Raw genomic sequence first — 19,518 nt, 5'->3', positions numbered from 1 at the left:
AGGTAGAGGCTCCAAAATCCTCAGGGGATCATGAATATGCAAAATTAAATTCAGTGTTATCTGGACAAAAAATGACAAATAGACATCCCTGACCCAATTAAACTGATTATAAACATCTATCAACTGTGCATCCAGGATTTCAAGTATTTAAATCGAGGAGCCCATGAAAAATAAAATACACCAGTTACGTATTAATCAATACTGTTTATCTGATATGGTTTTAACTGTTTTTAATTGTATTGTCTACTGAGTGTCTCTTTACTTACGGTTTATTTCGTCTCATTTTCAGGTTGTAGCTTGAGAGTGAAGTGGTCAGTTGAGACTTTAAGGTAAATGTTAACATCAAAAACGCTTAATATTAATAAACTTTTATCAAACTTTGGGAGAAAAAACAAACAAACGACAACATCACTGCAAAATGTAAAGAGCTGACAAACTGTAGTTGAATTCTGCCTCCATCAGGCTCATGGAGGGAAACATGGACCATAAAAAAAAGGCAAAGTTTAAGTTTCCACACGTCATTATTCCTATAAATAACCAGCTGACCTTCTGCCACAGAGGTAAAAAAACAAAAACAAAAACAAAAAACAGTGTTTCATGAAAACGTTAAGGCTTACAGACAGGTGCAGGCCGTCTGAGAGTTCATCTCGTCGGCCAATCACATCGATCGCTTTCTTTTCTCAGGCGAGTTCAACCCATTTGTTTCCACTGGAGCTCATTAAGACGGCAGGAAGCAGGAAGTGAGTCCAAACTCCACTTTTTCAAAACATCCTTCAATTTCGGTGACGACACAGATTCAGAGTCTGTGAAACTAATTCATCTGTTTAAAAAAAAAAAAAATCAATCTAAAATCCTTTTTCTGGTAAGAAGAGACTTTCATTCTCGGTTTCAGTCTTGGCGTTTCATCAGAAACGTATTATTCAAAACGTGTCTGTGTGTGAGGCACATAGGCCGTCATCTGGCAGTGTGGCGCCATGACAACAAAAGACAAGGTTAAAAGTAGTTATTTTAAAAAGACAATAAAAGTGCCCCTCTGGTATTTAGTGCTCAACCGCCCTCACAGTTGTTCACACTGAATGAAAAGCTCATTTTTGATTTGATTCAATTGTGCAGGTTTAATGACAAACTCAAAGCCTCACAGGTTTTGTTGTGTTAGTAGTCTCTGGATCATTATCCTGCAGGTTTGGTGACAAATTGGAGGAAAAACTTAGAAATAAGCTGAAAGTAAAGGAGAAATAAGACGACAGTGGGGGTCACTGATGGTTAGATCAGCTTAACTGGGTTTTCCTTCAATCTGTCACCTGTATGTAGTATGTGTGCACAATTGGAAATGAAAGACTATTAAAACTCATCTACACTGTATATGAGGTCATTTTGTTCCTGCTATTTCATGCAGTCTTTCCTTCCTCCACTACATTTCCCCCCAGGTTGAAACGTTTTTAGTTTGAGAGGACGGATCTTTGTTTGATCTCTTTTTATCGACTCTGTAAAACTGTTTCTAAAATTCACTTTCCATTCAGCCTGAACACGCCTGTAGAGGGACACAATAAAAAAGCGCACAGTCCCAACAGGTGAGGTGAAGTGAGGTGGTGACGGAGGTGGTGACGGTGCAGCACCAGTCCAGTGAGTTAGTTTCAAGCTAAGTGCGAGTGCCGAAAAAGATCCGAGTCGGTAACAGAAATAAAGAGTATCCACGTCGGTAACGTGTTCGTCCATCTCATCATCACTGCAGCTTCCTGTCAGAGCAGTGGTCCGTGTCCTGAAGAGACTGAAGTGGTTTCGAAACCACACACACAAACTCACGCACAGTACCGTTAAATGAATGTTTTTTTAAAGAGGTTCTGGGTTGGACGGAGAGAGGACGGGATCAAAGACGGAGGCTGATGGAGGACGGGTTCACCTTCACATCAGCAGCTTGGGTCCAGCTCCGAACTCTAACCTCTTCACCAGCCTGTGAAAACACAACACACACTCACTCAGAGAGCTTCTACTGAGCCGTGTCCATACTTCTGACTCACAGGAGCTACTGACATTATGTTTAACTATTAAAGGGATAGTTCAACGTTTTGGTAAATTGGCCCATTGCCATAATCCCTATAGTCATAGCAGTAGGTTCGTTACCTTTAATTGTCAGTGTAAGCTATTTTTAGCTCTGAGCAGCTCACGGCTCTGCCCCGCCGTTCTAAAAACAGCTTGCACCGACAAATAAAGGTAACGAACCTACTGCTATGACTATAGGGATTATGGCAATGGGCCAATTTGCCAAAATGTTGAACTATGCCTTTAAAGGAAACAAGAAAACACTGTTAAAAAATACCCACTGACAAGACAATAATTGGGTGGTGCTTTCAGGAGGAACCGATCGACACATGGACACAAGCAGATAAACAATTACATTATATACGTATAGTATATTAGATGTTAACTTAGCTTTTTTACAAACCTCTGCAGGTTTTAATAATGTTTCTATCACTTTATGAGATTGAACATGAGAGCTGTTCACCATAAACCTGCAGCACCGTACAGGACCCACCAGCTCACCCCTTGTTGTAGAGTCCGTTGGTGGGATGAGTCTCTGACGAGTTGTTCTGCGCCGCTGCCGCCCCCTGTCCACCAGCGTGACCTCTGCGATGAGCCGCCTGCTCGTTGACGTAGTCCCGACACGATGCAAGCTTCGACTCCAGGTTCTACGAGCGACGGCGAGAAACAGAGGGTCAAGTTTCTGTTTTTAAATCGGTTTGTGTTTGATGTTCATGATGAGAGAATCTAATCTGGATCAGTGCCGGCAAAACAAACTAAAACTGAACAACAACACGAGTAAAACCTGAGGCTGAGATCTTCAGCAGCTGTGGTGAAGAAAATACACTTGTGATGTCGTGTCATCACATGTCTATGTTCAATTTTTTTTGTGAGTTTTTTGCTTAATTTTTTTTCTGTTTCAAATGAGAATTCAAATGCATGTGAATAAAGTGGATGAAAAGCAGATGTTTATAGTGTTTATCTGTGACTGTGAATCTCTATAATTACTAGCTGTGTGTTTATTATGCGTTTAGTTTGTACATGATGTTGGTTTTAAAGCAGTGAACTTAAGATCTGAGGGAAGCTGCTGTTTGTTTACTGTTTACTAAACCACAGCCAGTACAAACAGAAGCACCCTGCAGCGTCACATGATTATAACTCATCATTTAATTAGAAAAAAACCCCACATTTCTTTTAATTTTATACTTGTAAGAAAAAAATCACAAGTGTGGTTCTCACCCCGACTTTCCTCAGCAGCTCCCCGACGATGTTCAGAGCCGAGATTCTGGCCGAGGTGGTGAGAGGAGTTCCTGAGAGGCTTTCAGCTGCAGAGACAAAACCCACCGATGATGAGTCCAGTTTACAGTGATTTAACACAGACGACAAATAATAATCAGCGGGTCGCCGCTGAGGAGAAGCTGCAACCGCATAAACAGTCAAGTGCCTTTTTTAAATGAACAGCAAATTATGCACGGTGGCAAGAAGAAACACGGTTCAGACACTTGTAGCCTGAGAGCAGAAGATCAAGGAGCAGCAGCAACAGCTCAGGGCTGGGACGATATGTTTTTCTCCCGATTCGATTCTTCTAAGATTTTTGGGATGGCGATTCGATTTAAATTGCGATACTACGATATTGCAGATTCTCTCGATTTTTAGTCTGCATTTTTAATATTTATCTGCACACAAATACTGTAGGGGCCTATAAATTAACATACTCCATTATAAAGTGAACTTAAACCCTTTTCAAAACCTGTACTCTGTAAAAAAGGCTAACAAATGCACATTGCACAATATTTAAAAAACTTAAAAAATCGATTTAAAAGATATCGCAATATTTATGTGAATCGATTTTTTCTCCCACCTCAATCAGAGAGTGTGTGAGGATTTTATCCCCTGATGAACTGACCTCTGCTGACGGACGGCGTCGTGGTGCCGAGGGGCTCGGCCGGAGGTCTGGACGGTGTCGTGGTGGAGAGGACGGGCTGGTGAGTGGACGAGGACGGGGGTTTGTCCTCTGTCCTTTTGTCTGGGGGGGTGAGAGGAGGGGTGGGCAGTCCAACCGAGGAAGAGGCGGAGGAGGATGAAGGCTCTTTGACCGCACCGCTGAGGGACGGCTTCCTGTCCTGGACCACCTGCTTCTGCTGCACCGCCAGCTCCTGCCTCAGGTCTGACACACACAGAGAGACACACACACTGAATATAAATAGCTCTCCTACATTTTTCTTTCAGTATTTTCATATCATGTCTGATATATTTTGCTTTTATTCTGTCTGTTTTCCCTTAGTTTTCTCACAGGTTGCCATATGTACTATAAAATGACAGTTTTCAGTACAGCCAAATAAAACCACCAACACAGAATCAGCTGGATTTACCATTGCTCTTATTTAAAACAACAGCAACACTTCGTGCTTGTGTCTAAGTATCCTTAAACTTTGATTACTGACCTTGGATTTGATTATTTATCTATTCCATAATCCATTGCCATAATCCCTACAGTTTTAGCAGTAGGTTCGTTACCGTAAATCGTTGGTGCAAGCTATTTTTAGAACGGTGGAGCAGAGCCGCGAGCTGCTCAGAGCTACACTACGGAGGATAATGAGATTCCTTGGTTTCCCTCATCAAACTCATCAACACAATCCAACAACTCCAAAATGCTCTGGTGGACAAGTTGTGACCTGCACATTTACCACGCTATGAGATAATAACTCCCAGGTTTTCTATACAGCAGGAATCACTGTTACACTGACAGAGATCACACTGAGCTCTACCTCTGGCCTCGTCCTTCAGTCTCTGGACGGACTCTAAGAGATTCTCCTTCTCGTCCAGCTCGCTCTCCAGGAAGGCGTTTCTCTCTATGACCTGGTTCATCCTCTGCTCAAAGTCCTCCAGTGACATGATGGTTGCCCTGAAACATGCAACACAAACAAAGGAAAACTATCAGAGGGTGATGTTAATGATTGACCACTTTGGTGGTCGGATTTCAGAGCTTGTCATGTTTAGAAAAGAAGAGGAACTTTGTTTTGATGGAAAAAACCTCTTTTTTTAGATTCTTCATAGCTCCACTTTGAAAGAGTCACAAAACCAAATCTCGACTGTGTGGGATCCCAGGAAGTTCAAACTTAGCCGTGGCAATAAGTCCTACAATATGTAGCTACACTGCATCGGTTGCACAGGAATTAGATGCAACAATGCCAACATGTATTTTCCCGAACGGATTTTTTATAATATTTTTTTTGTTTTATTAAAAAAATTTTAATCAAAGTAACATCTTTTTTGGAAACTGGTGCAATAAAGTGCTAAAAATAAAGGCAAATCACACCAAATTAAGAAATTAATTCTTTCATCGTCGTGGTCACGGTGTTGTTTTTATTAAATACTGATCCCTCCCTGTTGATCTCCGAGTCATAAACGCTTCATTGTGCAATCACCTCTCACAGCAACAATCTGCGATCAGCTGTGAAGATGATGGTGAAGTAGATAAGTCGTGTCCTTCACAGTTCAGAATTACACAGTGTGAGTTGTTGATCATCACGCCTCATTTCTATTTTCTCTTGGTTTTACAATCATGACTAAACATTGGTTCATCTTGTGAAAGCCACGTGATTTTTTTGTGTTTTGAAGTACAGCTGCACAGTGACTGGGTTTTTTCCTCTTAACTTCTGAATGTGTTAAGCATCTTTTCATCAACTGAACTGACCTCTTGGCTCTCTCCAGGTCGTCGTTGGCCTGCTCCAGCTCTCTGATGTATTTGTGAAGTTGGTCTCTGATGGCCGTGGTCTCGGCCAGGTCTCCCTCCAGGGTGGAGATCTGCCGGCAGGCCTCAGAGTGCTGAGTCTCATACTTGTCCTGGCAGGCAGAGTCAAGACCAGACAGAAAATTTTAGAGAAAAAAAGATAAAGACAAAATATGAAGTATGGAAGACAGTAGAGGGAAAAGTCACTGAGCTTGAGCTGCAGAGCTGAAACTCTGTCAAGATTAGCAATAGCACAGATTTCAACTTTAAAGACTTACTTAGTTGAACCACACATCACAGAGAAGTATCTTAGGGATTAACAGAAACTGATGAAAGCTGCTAATTTAGTCACTTCTTTAACTAAACTAAATCCTCCGGTGAAGCAGTGTGCATCAACATCAAACATTAATACTTCAAAGGCTCGATGTCATAAGCAGAAACTTTGCCGTTAAAGCCACTCTCATTGAACAAAGTTACAGCTTGAGTCCTGCACATTTTGTAATTTTTTCTTTGCACTGAGCTTGAGGAGACACAGCAAAAAGTTCACAGCACCGGGTATCACACAACTCTTTCACGCTGAGTCAAGCTTCAGCATGTTTTAACTAAATACCATGAAGTCTCTGCATACTGGACGTACGTGCCCTCTGAGATAAAAACCATTCGACTGCTCCGACAGGCAGCACAAGACCTGCCAGCTCCAGCTGTGTGTGTCTCTTCACTTTTAATACTTACTAATGAATTTTAAGTTGTTGTTTTTATCCCATTTTAATAACATGCCTTAGTTAGAAATCACACCAAAACTAATACATATTAAAATCTATCAAGCTTTCATAAGCTTTTTGTGGTGTAAGCCATGAGGGGCCGTTAGATCTCAACTATCAGTCTGTGTTAGCTTTGGCTGGAGTTCCCCTCCACACTAATAAAATAACTATTATTATTAACAGTCTTGTAATAAATCCTACATTTATGAAGAAAAATGTTTGCTTTATTACATTTTCACATGATTATATCTATCAGGTTACATTATTAGAGAAGACAGAAAGACAGATTTGTGGTCTCTCCTCTCTCAACATTTTTTCTGGCGCTCTAGTAACAGGTCGGTGTCAGCCAATCAGAAGAGAGCAGGCTCTGAATCTCTCTCTTTTCTGATTGGCTGGCTGACTGTTTTCTTTGTAATATAATAAAAAAAAAAAAATATAGCACATTTCAGATAAACCAGTATAACCAAATCTTGCAAGGTTGAATAGTTGGGTGCAGGTGGGCGGGGTTTTCGGTGTAGTTGAGGGCGGTGACAGCTTTGTGACATCACACAGTTACAGAAGTCCTGACGGCTTGTTTTAAGCTTTAGTTTGTGTTGTAGGGATTTTTCTGTCAACTGTGGCTTTGATACATTCACAGAATTGATATAGGACATAGACCTACTTTATAATAAATACATTTAAAAAAGACATGGAAAACTATATTTATAGAACATGAGACCTTTAAAATTTAGAAGCAGTTTCAGTGCTTCTGTAATTTATCAAGATGGCGAACAAGCTTGTCCTCTGACCAGCAGACAAATACAAAAATATCTTAATTATCCTGCAGTGTTAGATGTTCTGTCCTGAAAACTGAATCACAGTGCAGCAGTAAGTCTGCACAGTCTTGCACCGAGTACACTGCCCTGAGCATAAACAAGACTTTATGACTGGAAAATGTAGCAACCACTTCTTTTATCCCCACTGGATATTTTTATTTTTGTTTTTCCAGTAATTCCACTATTATTTTCAAGCTTTGTTCTTGTGTTTTTCTTTCTTTTCTTGTTTTTTTCTACCAGCCCCTAAAATGCCAGGTATCACCCCTGTTCTCTGAAGAAGGACAAACATTTTCTTCAAGGGGGAGAAAAAGAGGCGAGTGAAGTGCGACATTACTGGAGTGGGTCTTTATGGGAAGCACTGCCATCCCCTCCAGACACGGACCGAGCAGGAGGCATCAGCTGCCTGTTCCCGTCCTGAATCGGTCCTCTGTGACAGCGTGCATGCGTGTGTGTGCTCAGACAGAGAGCACCAATGAGGCTCATTCACCACAGGCGAACAGGAGCCATAAAATGCGACTTCTCTCTCTCAGCTGATAGATATGGAAATTCCCAGTCAAATCCACTTCAGATGGTCGAGTGTTATTTAAAATAACTTTGTGACCCCTGACACAGCACCTCTATGTTGCAGTGTAGGCTATAATCGTATGTTGGGACAATGACTTGTATAACGGATGCTTCTCAAAGCCTTCAGGGAGGGTCAAGAGGACATATTACATGACTAGTACATGTAGTGATGCAATAGGACAGACCTGCTCTATTTACCAAATGTTCAACCATCCACAGTTGAAGTGTTTCTTTAAAAACTTCCTCAATTAACTTTTTCTAAACAACCTCCATGGCAGTGTCTTATTTTTCAGTGGCTTTTCTGTGACATGGGATATTGACATTATTCATAGTACAGGAAAAGGACGGTAATCAGTACTGATAAATGTCCTTTGTACCTTGTAGTTTTCCAGTTCCATGCGAAGGCGGTTGTTGGAGGAGAGAAGTTCGCGGTTTCGCGCCTCACATTGTTTCAGCTCCGTCTCCAGCTCCCCCTCATAGTCCCGACTCATCTGCTGAAACTCCTGCAGCTCCTCCTGAGCCTCCTCCGCACTGAAAACACACAAACACACAGATGATTAATGTCATATGTTTCAGCACTTTCAACAGTGGAGCGGGTTTTTGGATTATTTTTGGATTGTCTACATTTAAAAGGTCATATCTCTCACTTGTGTTTGGGGAAGAAAAAGATGCTGTCTATGAAGAAGGTTTGCCAGAATTACTCCAAACCACACCTGTTTGGATGTAATTAACATTTTCCCACCAAACCACACCAACCTGTGGGTACTATGGATAACATACCAAAGTCTTAACACCACAGAAATGTGTTTAATAGGAAAACACATTCAGGGTCTTGATAGTTTTTCTTGCAGGAGTGTCTACTGACTCACATTTCTGCAAACTGAATCTGAAAATCACTGATTATTTTGGGAGATTTTACTTTAAAGCCCAAGAAACAATGAAAGACTCAGTGTTTTGCCCACAAGTTATTTTCATGTTGGCACAAGCTGCAACTTGTTCAAACAAGATATCATCTTTCATAACAAGATAAATAGGTTACATATATAAGGGCTTCACATTGTATCCATGGAGGGTATATATACATTTCTTTATTAAGTGCTTACACACAAAGAAAAAAGAGTGGCCGGGTTATCTACGGACACAAAAACATCTAGACTGTAGATAAATTAACTAAAATGTAAATTCTCTTATAAAGATACAGTGTAAATAAACATCCCAGCTTTATTATGTGTGCACAAGATAAAAACTTTTTCTTTATTTTTACGATTTTCAAACAAAGGACCCAAACAAAGAAGAAGTGAAAACAGATTATTCTTGTCTGTTTTTCACAAAAACAACATGAACATGGGGGAAGGACACACACCTCTGCTGGTGCTTGGCAGCCTGCTCCTTCCAGTACTGCAGCTCCTCCTCCAGGGACCCGAACTCTGGAGGCCCTGGATCCCCCATCTCCAGGACAGGTGGAGGAGGACTGACCCACACCTGTCACACACCAACTCCTCTTCTGTCTGTCTGTGGGGCAAATAAAACACAGGGCATTTCAAAGACAAGTTCCTCCTCCAAGGACTAATAGTTCAAACATCTAGCAATTAATTATCAACAGTTAAGTAAACAAAACGATTTATAACAGGATTTCATTTCAAATGATTCATGTTAACATTGAGGTTATTTCAGCAAATTATAATTCAGATAAAATCTCGGTTTGTAGCCTAGATTTTGACAAAGGGGAGTTCAGTTAGAAAAGTTAAACGGACATATCAATAGAATAAGTATCAGATACCCTAGTGCAAGGATACATAAGCCTATAAATATATAGCTATATAACTGTCTTAATGGTCTGGCCTTATATTGAGGTTTCCTGTTTATTCTCATGTTTTTGATTGTATATTACTGATGTTTCTATCCTTTATGTGTTTTACTCTCGTAGTGCGAGAGAAGCCTCTCTTTGGGATATCTAGTAAAGTATATCGATCTATCTAAGTATCAACCTCAAAAAAAAAAGTATTATTGTTAACATAAACTCAATGCCGAATTGAAGAATAGACGACAAGGTTTCATGAAACATCCTCAAAATTAGTCAGAGTCAATTAATTAAAACGTAAGTCCCCAATAAAGTAAATTATATATAAGATTTGCATGGAGTCTGGTTGCAACAAGCTGCATTTCAAAAACAGGAACCTAACCTTAAAAAAAAAAAGTAACGGGGAACTTCTACTTTCGTGTGGTTTATCACGGGCAACACCTGCTTTATAAACGTTACACATGGTTAAGACCCAACTATTATCTACAAACCGTTATTAACAGCAAGGTAATATAGAGTGAGACGGAGTTTAGCAGCGTTAACCATTTAAATCCCAGCTCTGATAATAAATACACTCACAGCTGTAACTTACCCTCAGCAGTTCGCTTCTTTCGACGCAAAGTTACCCGAGTTCATCTGTCGCTAAATCCTCCTCATGTGTTGATCCAACTACCGACAAACTTTGTCAACTTAATTCGGAAAAACCTAAAAATGGTAAAAGAAAAAACTGTTTTTCGGGACTTGCCGGAGTTTAGCCACCACAAAGTTGCTGCTGCTGCCTTTGGAAGACGTCGTCGAACAATACATTGTTGCCATTCAAGTCGTCCAGATCAATTGACCAATCACGAGTTAGATGACAGCCGTGTCTCCCGCTGCTATTGGCCAGTTGTCCGTCAATCAAATGCCTGAGAGGTGGGATTAAGGATTCTTGTCCAATCGGAGGAGAGATAGTTGTATCTGCATAATCGGCACAGTCTAGACGGGTTTGATGGATTACCAGAGGCCGGCGTTGCCTTCAGGTGGTGTCGGAAAAAACCATTAGCAGGAGGGGATTCCGGCAGTTTATTGTGAGGTCATACTGTGGAGGTGGGGTTAGGATTAGGGTTGTTTCAAGTCTCCACAAATAGTTGCAAAACAATCCCAGAGAGACTGAAACCAACAGCAGAGAAAAATACTTGCAAATAGATGCAAGATGAAGACACAAACAAAAAAGGGAGGAACTTCATTAGACCCAAAACAACAACAAAGTGTCTTAAAATCATTTAAAGACCACTTTAAATTTATGTTTGTTACATTTTTAAGGATGAGAAAAGCTTTTAGCATTCATCAAGATGAGTAGGATTCATGAGATTTAAAATACACCTCAAATGCCTGTGTGAGTTCTACACACTACAACTGCACGGTTTCCCCCTAATATACCGGTAAGTTGTTATTGCACATAAACATGGGAAAAAAAATCTAGTGTTCTGAATAATTACTTATCTGAAAATATTCAAAAACCAGGTAAAGCAAAAATAAATATGTGTTTTGAGTTTATAATACCACAGAAAAACATATTATTAGCCACCCTGTCAAATTTGAAGGAATAAAAGAAGTTGCTAAGTATAAAATTATGCTTCAAAGCTTCAAAACACAGCCTCTGAAGCCTAGCTCCACAATGAAAAAATGATGAATGGCAATAAGGCTTTTTACATGTTTTGAGGGAAATTTCTGTATTTGCTTTTCCTGCTCTTTAAGTAATGCTGTGGGTGAAACACAAGAGGGCACATGCGTCATTCAGTTGAGTCTGCAGTGTGCAGCCAAATTATGCTCATGTGCTTGTGTTATCTACAGGGAACAGAAGCAAAGGAATTATTTAAAAATTTATACACACCAGGAAATACCTTTTTCCATGTGTGGAAGATTTTTTTTTTTTTTTTAAAAGGTTAGACTTAGACTACAGTTGTATTTGAAATAGAGTAACACAACAAACACCATTTAGTACACAGGGTGCAAAACAAAACACTGATACACAGTGTTTTATTCACTCCAAGGGATGAAAACTGAAAAGAATCAAACATTTTACACACTTTATTTCTATCTTCTATGTATTTTTCTATGAATATTCATTCTAGACCTGAATGCAGGAAAGTGTTGTTTAAGTGCTCTCCTCCTGCTGCTCTGCATCTGGCCTCTTACATAATGTATAGTATGGTGGTTGTGTTTCAAAAGGGTAAAGAGGGCGTGTTAAATGGCACCTGACTAATTCCTTAGCTCCCATTGGTGGAATTTCACTTCCTGTTAGTGGGGTCAGAGGTGGCATTGGGTCAATTCTGTCCTTTTCAGAGGGATTAACCGGGCCTATCCGATCCTGGTTAATCCACACGCACCATCATTAGAGCATAAAGCTGTTACACACACATACATACACATGCGCACACACACACACACACACATCAATCCACTCTGTCCTTGCTTCATATCTGAGCTACATGTTTTTACAGAGTTTTGTCCACACGGACTACAGATTACGAACGTGCGCTCTCGTGACTTTTGGTGATATTAGAGGGAATTTGGTTGAAAGGACTAGTATTTTTAAGAAATGTGCTTATTTGCTTTTATTTAGCCCCATGACTTTTCATCTAGATCAAAATAAAATCAGTCTAATATTATGATTTAGGCATAAATACATTTGTGTCAGTTCCAAATATGACGGTGTACACACATTTATCTATGGAGCATTCATTGTGCCTGACTACAGCGTCACAGAGCTGCTGGCGTGGCTTTACACTCTTACTCTAATTGCCTGATTTCACTTGCCTCATTGTTTCCATCAGTCTTAATCTGCTCCAGGCACTAGTTCAACACCTCAATGGTGTTCAAGGCTGGATTAACCTCTTAATGGGGCAAAAACACTGAGTCGGGTCCCTATTGACCTCCATAGTAGGCTAATTTCAGTGCTACAACTAGAAAATCTACAATTCACTGACCATGCGTGACTATAACTCATACAACCTGTCAAATATCAAATAACCCAAACTATCGCTTTAACTCTTACACAATTTCCCTTCAAATCCTATTAAAATCGGTGGCGTTAACATCACATTAACTCAGCAGGACAACAGAAAGCTGTTTGACTCTGGTTTATTCATGTCAGGTTTAACGTTCCCATCCCTCGACAATTGGACACACAATTGTGTTCACTCAACATAGAAGCACCCCATTGCTGAAAATATCACAGTACTAATGCAACAAAAATAATTAGGATGGACTTTCATAATACTTTTTGAGGTTTTAGCTTTGTTACATGGACAAACAAATCTCTATGTTATTGTGTAAATCTACAGGGGGGTTGAGTAAAACTACTGAACATGTGAACCTCTCTAAAGGTAAATCCATATATTTTATCCATAAAAGTCCAATATTATGTACAATACAGAAAGTTTTCATTGCTGATATAATATGTGTACTGTGCATTACTGTATGAAGCAATCGAATATCCAAATGCCTTGGATAAATAGTAATACATGACATTTACCTTTCAACTTCACTAAAATCTTATGAAGAGTAAATGATGGGTCTGGTTTAGGAAACTGGGAGTGATGCATGATAAGGTATCTGGGCTGATGGCAACCTATGGGATGTTTCAAGTAAGAGGACAGGATTGAGATAGTGTAGTTTCACACAGGTCAAACTAGGACACAAAACACAAGTGGGATGCACTGATACATGTCCTTCTGTAGCTAATGAGCTCCTTTGCCTGGCAACTGGCTAATAAGCTTAGCATCATTGTTACGATCCTTGAGGTTAAAGTTCAACAATGTTTGGGACATGTGCTCTCTCACTGTCTCACTTGCTGCTAATTAAGTTGAATCACACAAGTTCAATACCACTCTTATGAATATGATATTGACCCACAGCAGGCAGGTGATTAGCTTAGCAATGCAAAGACCAGAAACTACGGGGTAAAAAAAATCTTCCTCCCAATTAATGAAACTCCATAATGATTTCTTTTTTGAAATGCAAAAACTATTCTAATTTATCAAAAAGACAGTGTTTGCTGAGTGGTACTTAACTGTCAACAAGTAAGCAAACAACATGATTTGTCAATAAATCAAACTATTCCTTCAACATCCATTAGTTGATCCCGTGGAACATCCTCCAATTGCCAAATAACACTCCCCAAAAGGATCAATACAACTCTTCTGGCTGTACAGCTAGGAGGCAGGCAATTAGCTTCACCTTGCATAAAGACCTTTCCCCAACTAAGACTCAATAACTTTCTCTTTTATCAAAGTATAAACTATTGATACTTTATTGGAGCTGATGATGCCCTAAAAATGTGAATTGTATACTTTTGGACCTATTTACAGCTCACTTGTGCTCACCAATCACCTGTTGACTCTACCTCCATAATTTGGTCTAGAGATAAGAGAGATATTGAACAAGTAGCAAGCAAACAAGCTAATTTCCCAATAAATCAAACTATTTCTTCAACACCTGTATGTTTAATACTTTGATTCAGAGGAGCATATCTACAATTGCCAATGACACTGCAGAAACTCTCCACCATCCCCAAAAGTGGTTTCCATCTTATTTTGGTAACCCTTTGGTAACATAATCCATCTTGTAGCACCATCAACGCCTCCAATGTTGTCCTTAAACAACATCGTTCTCTGACAAAGTGTCTTGAAAACTAATTACCATGATGACACCTGCTGTATCTCTTTACAATGCCCCGAATGTTTACTGACCTTTAATCTAGTGCAGGGGTCTCCGACATGGTAGCGAGTCGTGACCCAAGAGGCCACCCAAAGCTTCTCTGTACAAACCACCAAAGTGCAACTCCAACCAACACATTTCCAAGTCAATGCAACTAAATCAAATACAGAGACAGCACCATATAATCAGTGCAACTAGATCAGAGACCCCCACTCTAGCACCACCACCAGACATCTTTAGATCAATCAGACTGATCCATCAGTGCATCCCAAGATAAATGCAGGAATTTAAAATTGTACACACAATATATATGCGTATACATACTGTATCTGATGGCATTGATTAGTGACCAACACCAGTCAGCCAAATGCTGCCAGCCTGCAGACCAGCGGTCAGGGCAGTTTCGTCATCGAGAGAAGGCACGACTGGTGTAGTAGAGCAGAGATACTGAGCCTTTAAATCCCATCTCAGGAGCTTCACTGTGCTGTGGACTCACCGCTGCCACCAACACAATAACCAGCCACAGTTCCTCGTCACAACACCACTGCCCGTTTAGATTAGATTAAGAAGTCCACACAGATCCAGGCCGATCAAAACCGCTGTGGGTTGGAGGCAAGATCATCGTTTGTTCATCACTGCAACTGTAAACAATGTGTGTCAGCCTGAAGCACTTATAGCCCACTAATGAATTCCACTTTGTTCATAGCTTTGGGTCTTACAGTAACTACGGCATTTGGTCTGTTACATCCTTTGAGGAAGCAAGGGCCAGACGCTATAAGAACAATTGTGGATATTCATGATCCTCTGACAAGGAATCGTAATGATTTTGGTGACTCTCTGGCTTTTACACCTTCCAGGGCCTCCGAGACTCAACCTGCATACCGAAAATATCCAGGTCTATCCTGAAATTTATTAAGCATCTTCATGCTCCCCTGAGGATGAGCCCTGATTACTTAATTGACTAAACGACCCATTTTCCAGCACTCAGTAGAGGAACCCTCTCTAACTTGTTTGCTCATTTCAACACCTCCCTATCGCGGACTGACTGAACACTGCCTTAGGTTTACCTGGCATCTTGAACCAGCAAAACTTGCATTTGCAACCCAGTTGTTTAGAAATTATGTTTGGATTAGTGAAGAAAATGTTAAAAGATTGTAGTTCAGGATAATTACTGAACTGTTTCACACACTTTTCTGATATTTAATCAAGACTGGGACCTCTCTCAAATCAAATGCAAATATATTAAAGTAAGACACTTTCTGCTAATTACGTTCATGTCTTATTTTCATGCCAGTGGTTGAAGGGTCCAAAGCTATTTTGAACTGTGCAGTAACACAAGCAAAAGTAAGTAAAACAGTTGTGTCTGTATGTGACAAATCTGTCAATGTATTCTGTCACATTGTTTTTCTTAAACACCAGAAAGATGTTTTTCAGCTTGTCAGCTCTCCTCACTGCTGGTTTATCTGTCCTCCTGTTGAAGCCCAAAGGCCTGAATGACTTGACACATTGTCCCCCCCACCCAACATCTTGGTCCCTTCAGTTTTGCCTCTGGGCCTTTTGCCTTTTCCGAGCGAGCCGGGCCTCACGCATTTCCTCCAAAGTTTTACGTGGGTCCATGACGAAGGCCAGAGCCACGCCGGCCGTGCCGTCGCCGCTCTGTCGAGAGAAGCACAGGAAGGTTGCCCAGAGGAAGGCGCAGCAGCCCATGAAGGCCGTCCGCATGTACAACGGCATCAGGACAAAGTTCAGGAACTGTGAAGAGGACAGGGAAATGGTCAGCACAGGTTATCCAATGGGAACACACTTCTCTTCCTATATAGACTAGGATCCTCAAAGCTTCCCTCACTGTTATGGGCTGTTATATGTACAGAAAGTTATGTTCAAACAATGTGACCTGGCATGGATGGATGTTAAGGAGAACATCCACTTGAGTAAACATGACCATGAAAATGTGTAATATTGAACTCTGATATGAGGTCACTTTAAAATAAAGGACGTATTCGAGATTGAACTTGGACAATGTCAAACAACATGCATCAGACTTCATAGGAAAAAAAACTCTATGTAGCACTAAATCACCTTTAAAGTTAACAGTTACAACACAGGTATCAAGTATTAGCATGAAACATTGTGTCTTTATCACCATCTGTCTCTAATTCTCAACAAAAATCACAATGAAAATATACATTTCTAAAATAAAATAAAAACTGTTTACCTGCATGAACGGCCAGTACATGAGTCCAGTCTGGAAGACAAAACAGGACATACTGAGTGTTTTGAACAGCTCTGCAAAGCCCCTGTTTTGCAACATCAATGTTGAGTTTTTAATTTAGCTTCAGTGAAGGTAATTATAGTTTAGATTGACAGCACTGATCTTGGGAACCTTCTCATCCATCTCAAGTCCTGTAAACCAAATTATTTTGCTGTTAAATGGACTGTGTGCTCCCTTTTTAAATATAGGAGCACTGCACAGTACCACAACAGCTTGATATGTATGTATATTACAATGCAATGTAAGTCCCAACTTACTAATATACACAAATAACAATTAAGAATGACATTAAACTAAGTCTTAACAAATCATACAATCTTCAATCCAGACATCAGACTTGTTTCACATTCAAAGAAAAGAGATGTTTGTTCTCTTCTGTGTAGTTTCCTGGTTTGAAAGTAATTAATAGCAAACAAAATCAATGAGAGTACAATAGAAATACTTTACAGTAAACTGAAATATTTGAGTTGCTCATACAGCCACTGAGAGATTGATGATTAATTTCCTGTCCAGCCTTGAAACAGCTGTTACTGTTGCTGTACATTTACCGGGATCATGAAGCATTACACGGCAGCCACAGCTTGCATGACACTGTGCTTTACATTTGGAAGGATTTCAGCTCCCAAACGTCCTGAAACTCGCTGACTTTTTTATCCTCTGGCACTGGTCACGACTGAATTACCCTGCTTGTTTCCGGGCGCCGTGCCCACTGCGCTAAAGCAGCAGTGGCACAATCTAGGTTAATCTGGCTGTGAGCTCGCAGCAGCAGCAGCAGCAGCAGCGGCGGCAGCAGCAGCCAGTGTGAGGGAGGGAGGGAGAGAAGGTGACTTTCCTTCTTGCCGAGGCCTTCCTTACCTTCCAGGTGTTGAAGAACTTCTCTCTCCAGTCCTCCAAGACGTCCTCTTTGCCCTCCAGGAAGCTCACACCTGCAGGACAGAGGAGACGTTAGCGCAGAGTTTGGAAAGTGATCACTATCTGTGCGTAATTACGCACGAACTAAAATGTGTAATCACTCCTCACCTTGGCCCACATGGTGTTTGACTGAGAGACAACATTAACAAGGAGCCTCAGTCTTAACTCTAATCTCTGCATGGTGAATAAATGTGAGGTTAATTCGGGGTTATCTCACCTGTGTAGAAGACACTGGTGGCCAAAGGCGACGCGAAGCTCTGGTCCAGCAGGAGTTTGCGGAAAACCATCCCGGCGGACTTCCCCGGGAAGCGCCTCTCCAGGGCCCGTAACCAGAAGTAATTAAAGTTACCATGGAAACTAATTGCCACGATGGCCACGTTGCGAGTGTGCCTCCAGTCCATGCGCTCCTTCTGAGCCATGAGCTGGTGGACCAGGTCACCGCCGGCGAACAAGCACCCGTACAAAGTGACATTGGCCAGCCAGGGGAAGCGCTTGGCGGCTTCTTTCAACACCGCTCTCCTCATTCTGGCTCCAGGAGGAGAGGCCGCGGATGAGAAGATGCTGCTGGGCTGCAATTCAACGATCAAGACGCGAGCATAGCGGTTACTGAATTGCTGTGACTATAGGCCCTGGTGGTGTCAGCCGGCTGGCCAACAGGATACAATCCATCTGTGTGTGTGGTAATCAGGAGGGGATTAGACCTTTCCACCGGCAGCGAGAATAACACACATGATCCGTTTTCAGAAGACTGGTGAAGAAAACAGACTCTGACAGAAAACTTTCCCAAACACTTTAATTTCCATTTTTGCATGTTGCGTAAAACCTGCCATGGGTCAACTTTGGTGACTTGGAGACGGCTCCTCTGAAAGTGTCCCGTCCTGCAGTCATGTGCGCAAAGTGCACCCGGTGGTGGTGGTGGTGATGATGTGAAAGACGGGGAGAAACTTCAGGAACCGGCTCCGGTGGAGCATCAAACCGAATCTAGATCATTCCGTCTGCCCCGGCCTCGGCGCGTCGCTCCGGTGAATCAGGTGCCTCTCCGGTAAATCCTGCGGGTCAAGCGCTAATCTGGAGGATTGTCCCCGGGCCGCTCAGACGTGCCTCTCCGTGCTACTGCGTCACCGACGTCTATACGGCGGCGGCGGCGGCGGTTTGCTGCATGCGCACAGTACAGCTCCGTCCGAGTCTGACGCGCGCTCATTCAGTGCTGTCAGATCAGCCGCGCGCAGCCTGTCATTCAGATTTACTCCGACATGGAGCTGGAGTGTACACGTCACAATGTGAGGAAAACAAATCAGGACGTCTGTCATAGAAACCATCAAGCTTTTTGTTGATGTTATTTCGATCTTCCCCTTTAAGATTTATTATAAACATAAAAAAAAAAAGAAACGTGGCTTTGGATCAGGATTTTGTTTTCCTCATAACAAAAACAGATTTTTAACGCCTGTAAAAACAAAACAAAACATGATCTCATGAGTGATTAAGATGTTAATAAATGCGTTTCATTTCATTTAATGCTGTTCATATGCTGCTTTAGGGTCCTTTAATAAAGTGTAGTTCTTTTTCCAACCGCGCACAGCAGGGGGCGCTGCAGAATAAACTCCACTAGAGTACAAGAAGCCGTCAGTACCATCAGCGCCAAGGTGGGCAGTGCGGGTATACTGCAGGAGGGCCATGAAAGATAATTTACAATAGACACATTAAAAGTTTTCCGTGCTAAATTTTTGCCACTAAGTGATACTACGTTTGAAATTACTCACAAATATTCATAGTTGCATATCTATATTTAAAACCCAATCATAATGGGGTTAAGTTTAATTATATATCCCGTTAACTTGGTACATATTTAGTCATGTCTTTGATTCCTCATGTGTTACTGTCTTGAAAAAATATGCTCTTTTTTGCCCTAAGTAAAGTTCAAGTGTTATCTGACTCAAAAA

General features: G+C 41.2%; 2 protein-coding genes across 2 annotated transcripts; both read right to left on the bottom strand.

Moving 5' to 3' along the window:
• Nucleotides 1–1,098: 1,098 nt before the first annotated feature.
• LOC146982636 (nuclear distribution protein nudE homolog 1-B-like) lies at nucleotides 1,099–10,492 on the bottom strand. Its single transcript, XM_085783707.1, has 9 exons — nucleotides 10,286–10,492; nucleotides 9,256–9,404; nucleotides 8,270–8,423; nucleotides 5,717–5,865; nucleotides 4,788–4,924; nucleotides 3,926–4,186; nucleotides 3,259–3,344; nucleotides 2,542–2,687; nucleotides 1,099–1,951 (listed from the first exon to the last, which is right to left on the bottom strand). The coding sequence occupies exons 2-9, from the start codon at nucleotides 9,339–9,341 to the stop codon at nucleotides 1,903–1,905; spliced, it is 1,068 nt and encodes a 355-aa protein (XP_085639833.1). The 5' UTR covers nucleotides 9,342–9,404; nucleotides 10,286–10,492; the 3' UTR covers nucleotides 1,099–1,902.
• A 5,370-nt stretch (nucleotides 10,493–15,862) lies between these two features.
• Nucleotides 15,863–18,316, bottom strand: mpv17l (MPV17 mitochondrial membrane protein like). The gene is made up of 4 exons (XM_085783708.1): nucleotides 17,796–18,316; nucleotides 17,522–17,592; nucleotides 16,610–16,639; nucleotides 15,863–16,146 (listed from the first exon to the last, which is right to left on the bottom strand). Exons 1-4 carry the CDS (start codon nucleotides 18,100–18,102, stop codon nucleotides 15,931–15,933), a joined length of 624 nt encoding a protein of 207 aa, XP_085639834.1. The 5' UTR covers nucleotides 18,103–18,316; the 3' UTR covers nucleotides 15,863–15,930.
• Between the last annotated feature and the right edge of the window lie 1,202 nt (nucleotides 18,317–19,518).

This window comes from Trachurus japonicus, chromosome 8 (genome assembly GCF_045865225.1).
Source record: "Trachurus japonicus isolate A0001 chromosome 8, Traja_1.0".
Classification (NCBI taxonomy): Eukaryota; Metazoa; Chordata; class Actinopteri; order Carangiformes; family Carangidae; genus Trachurus; species Trachurus japonicus.
This window is presented reverse-complemented; position numbering and strand designations above follow the sequence as displayed.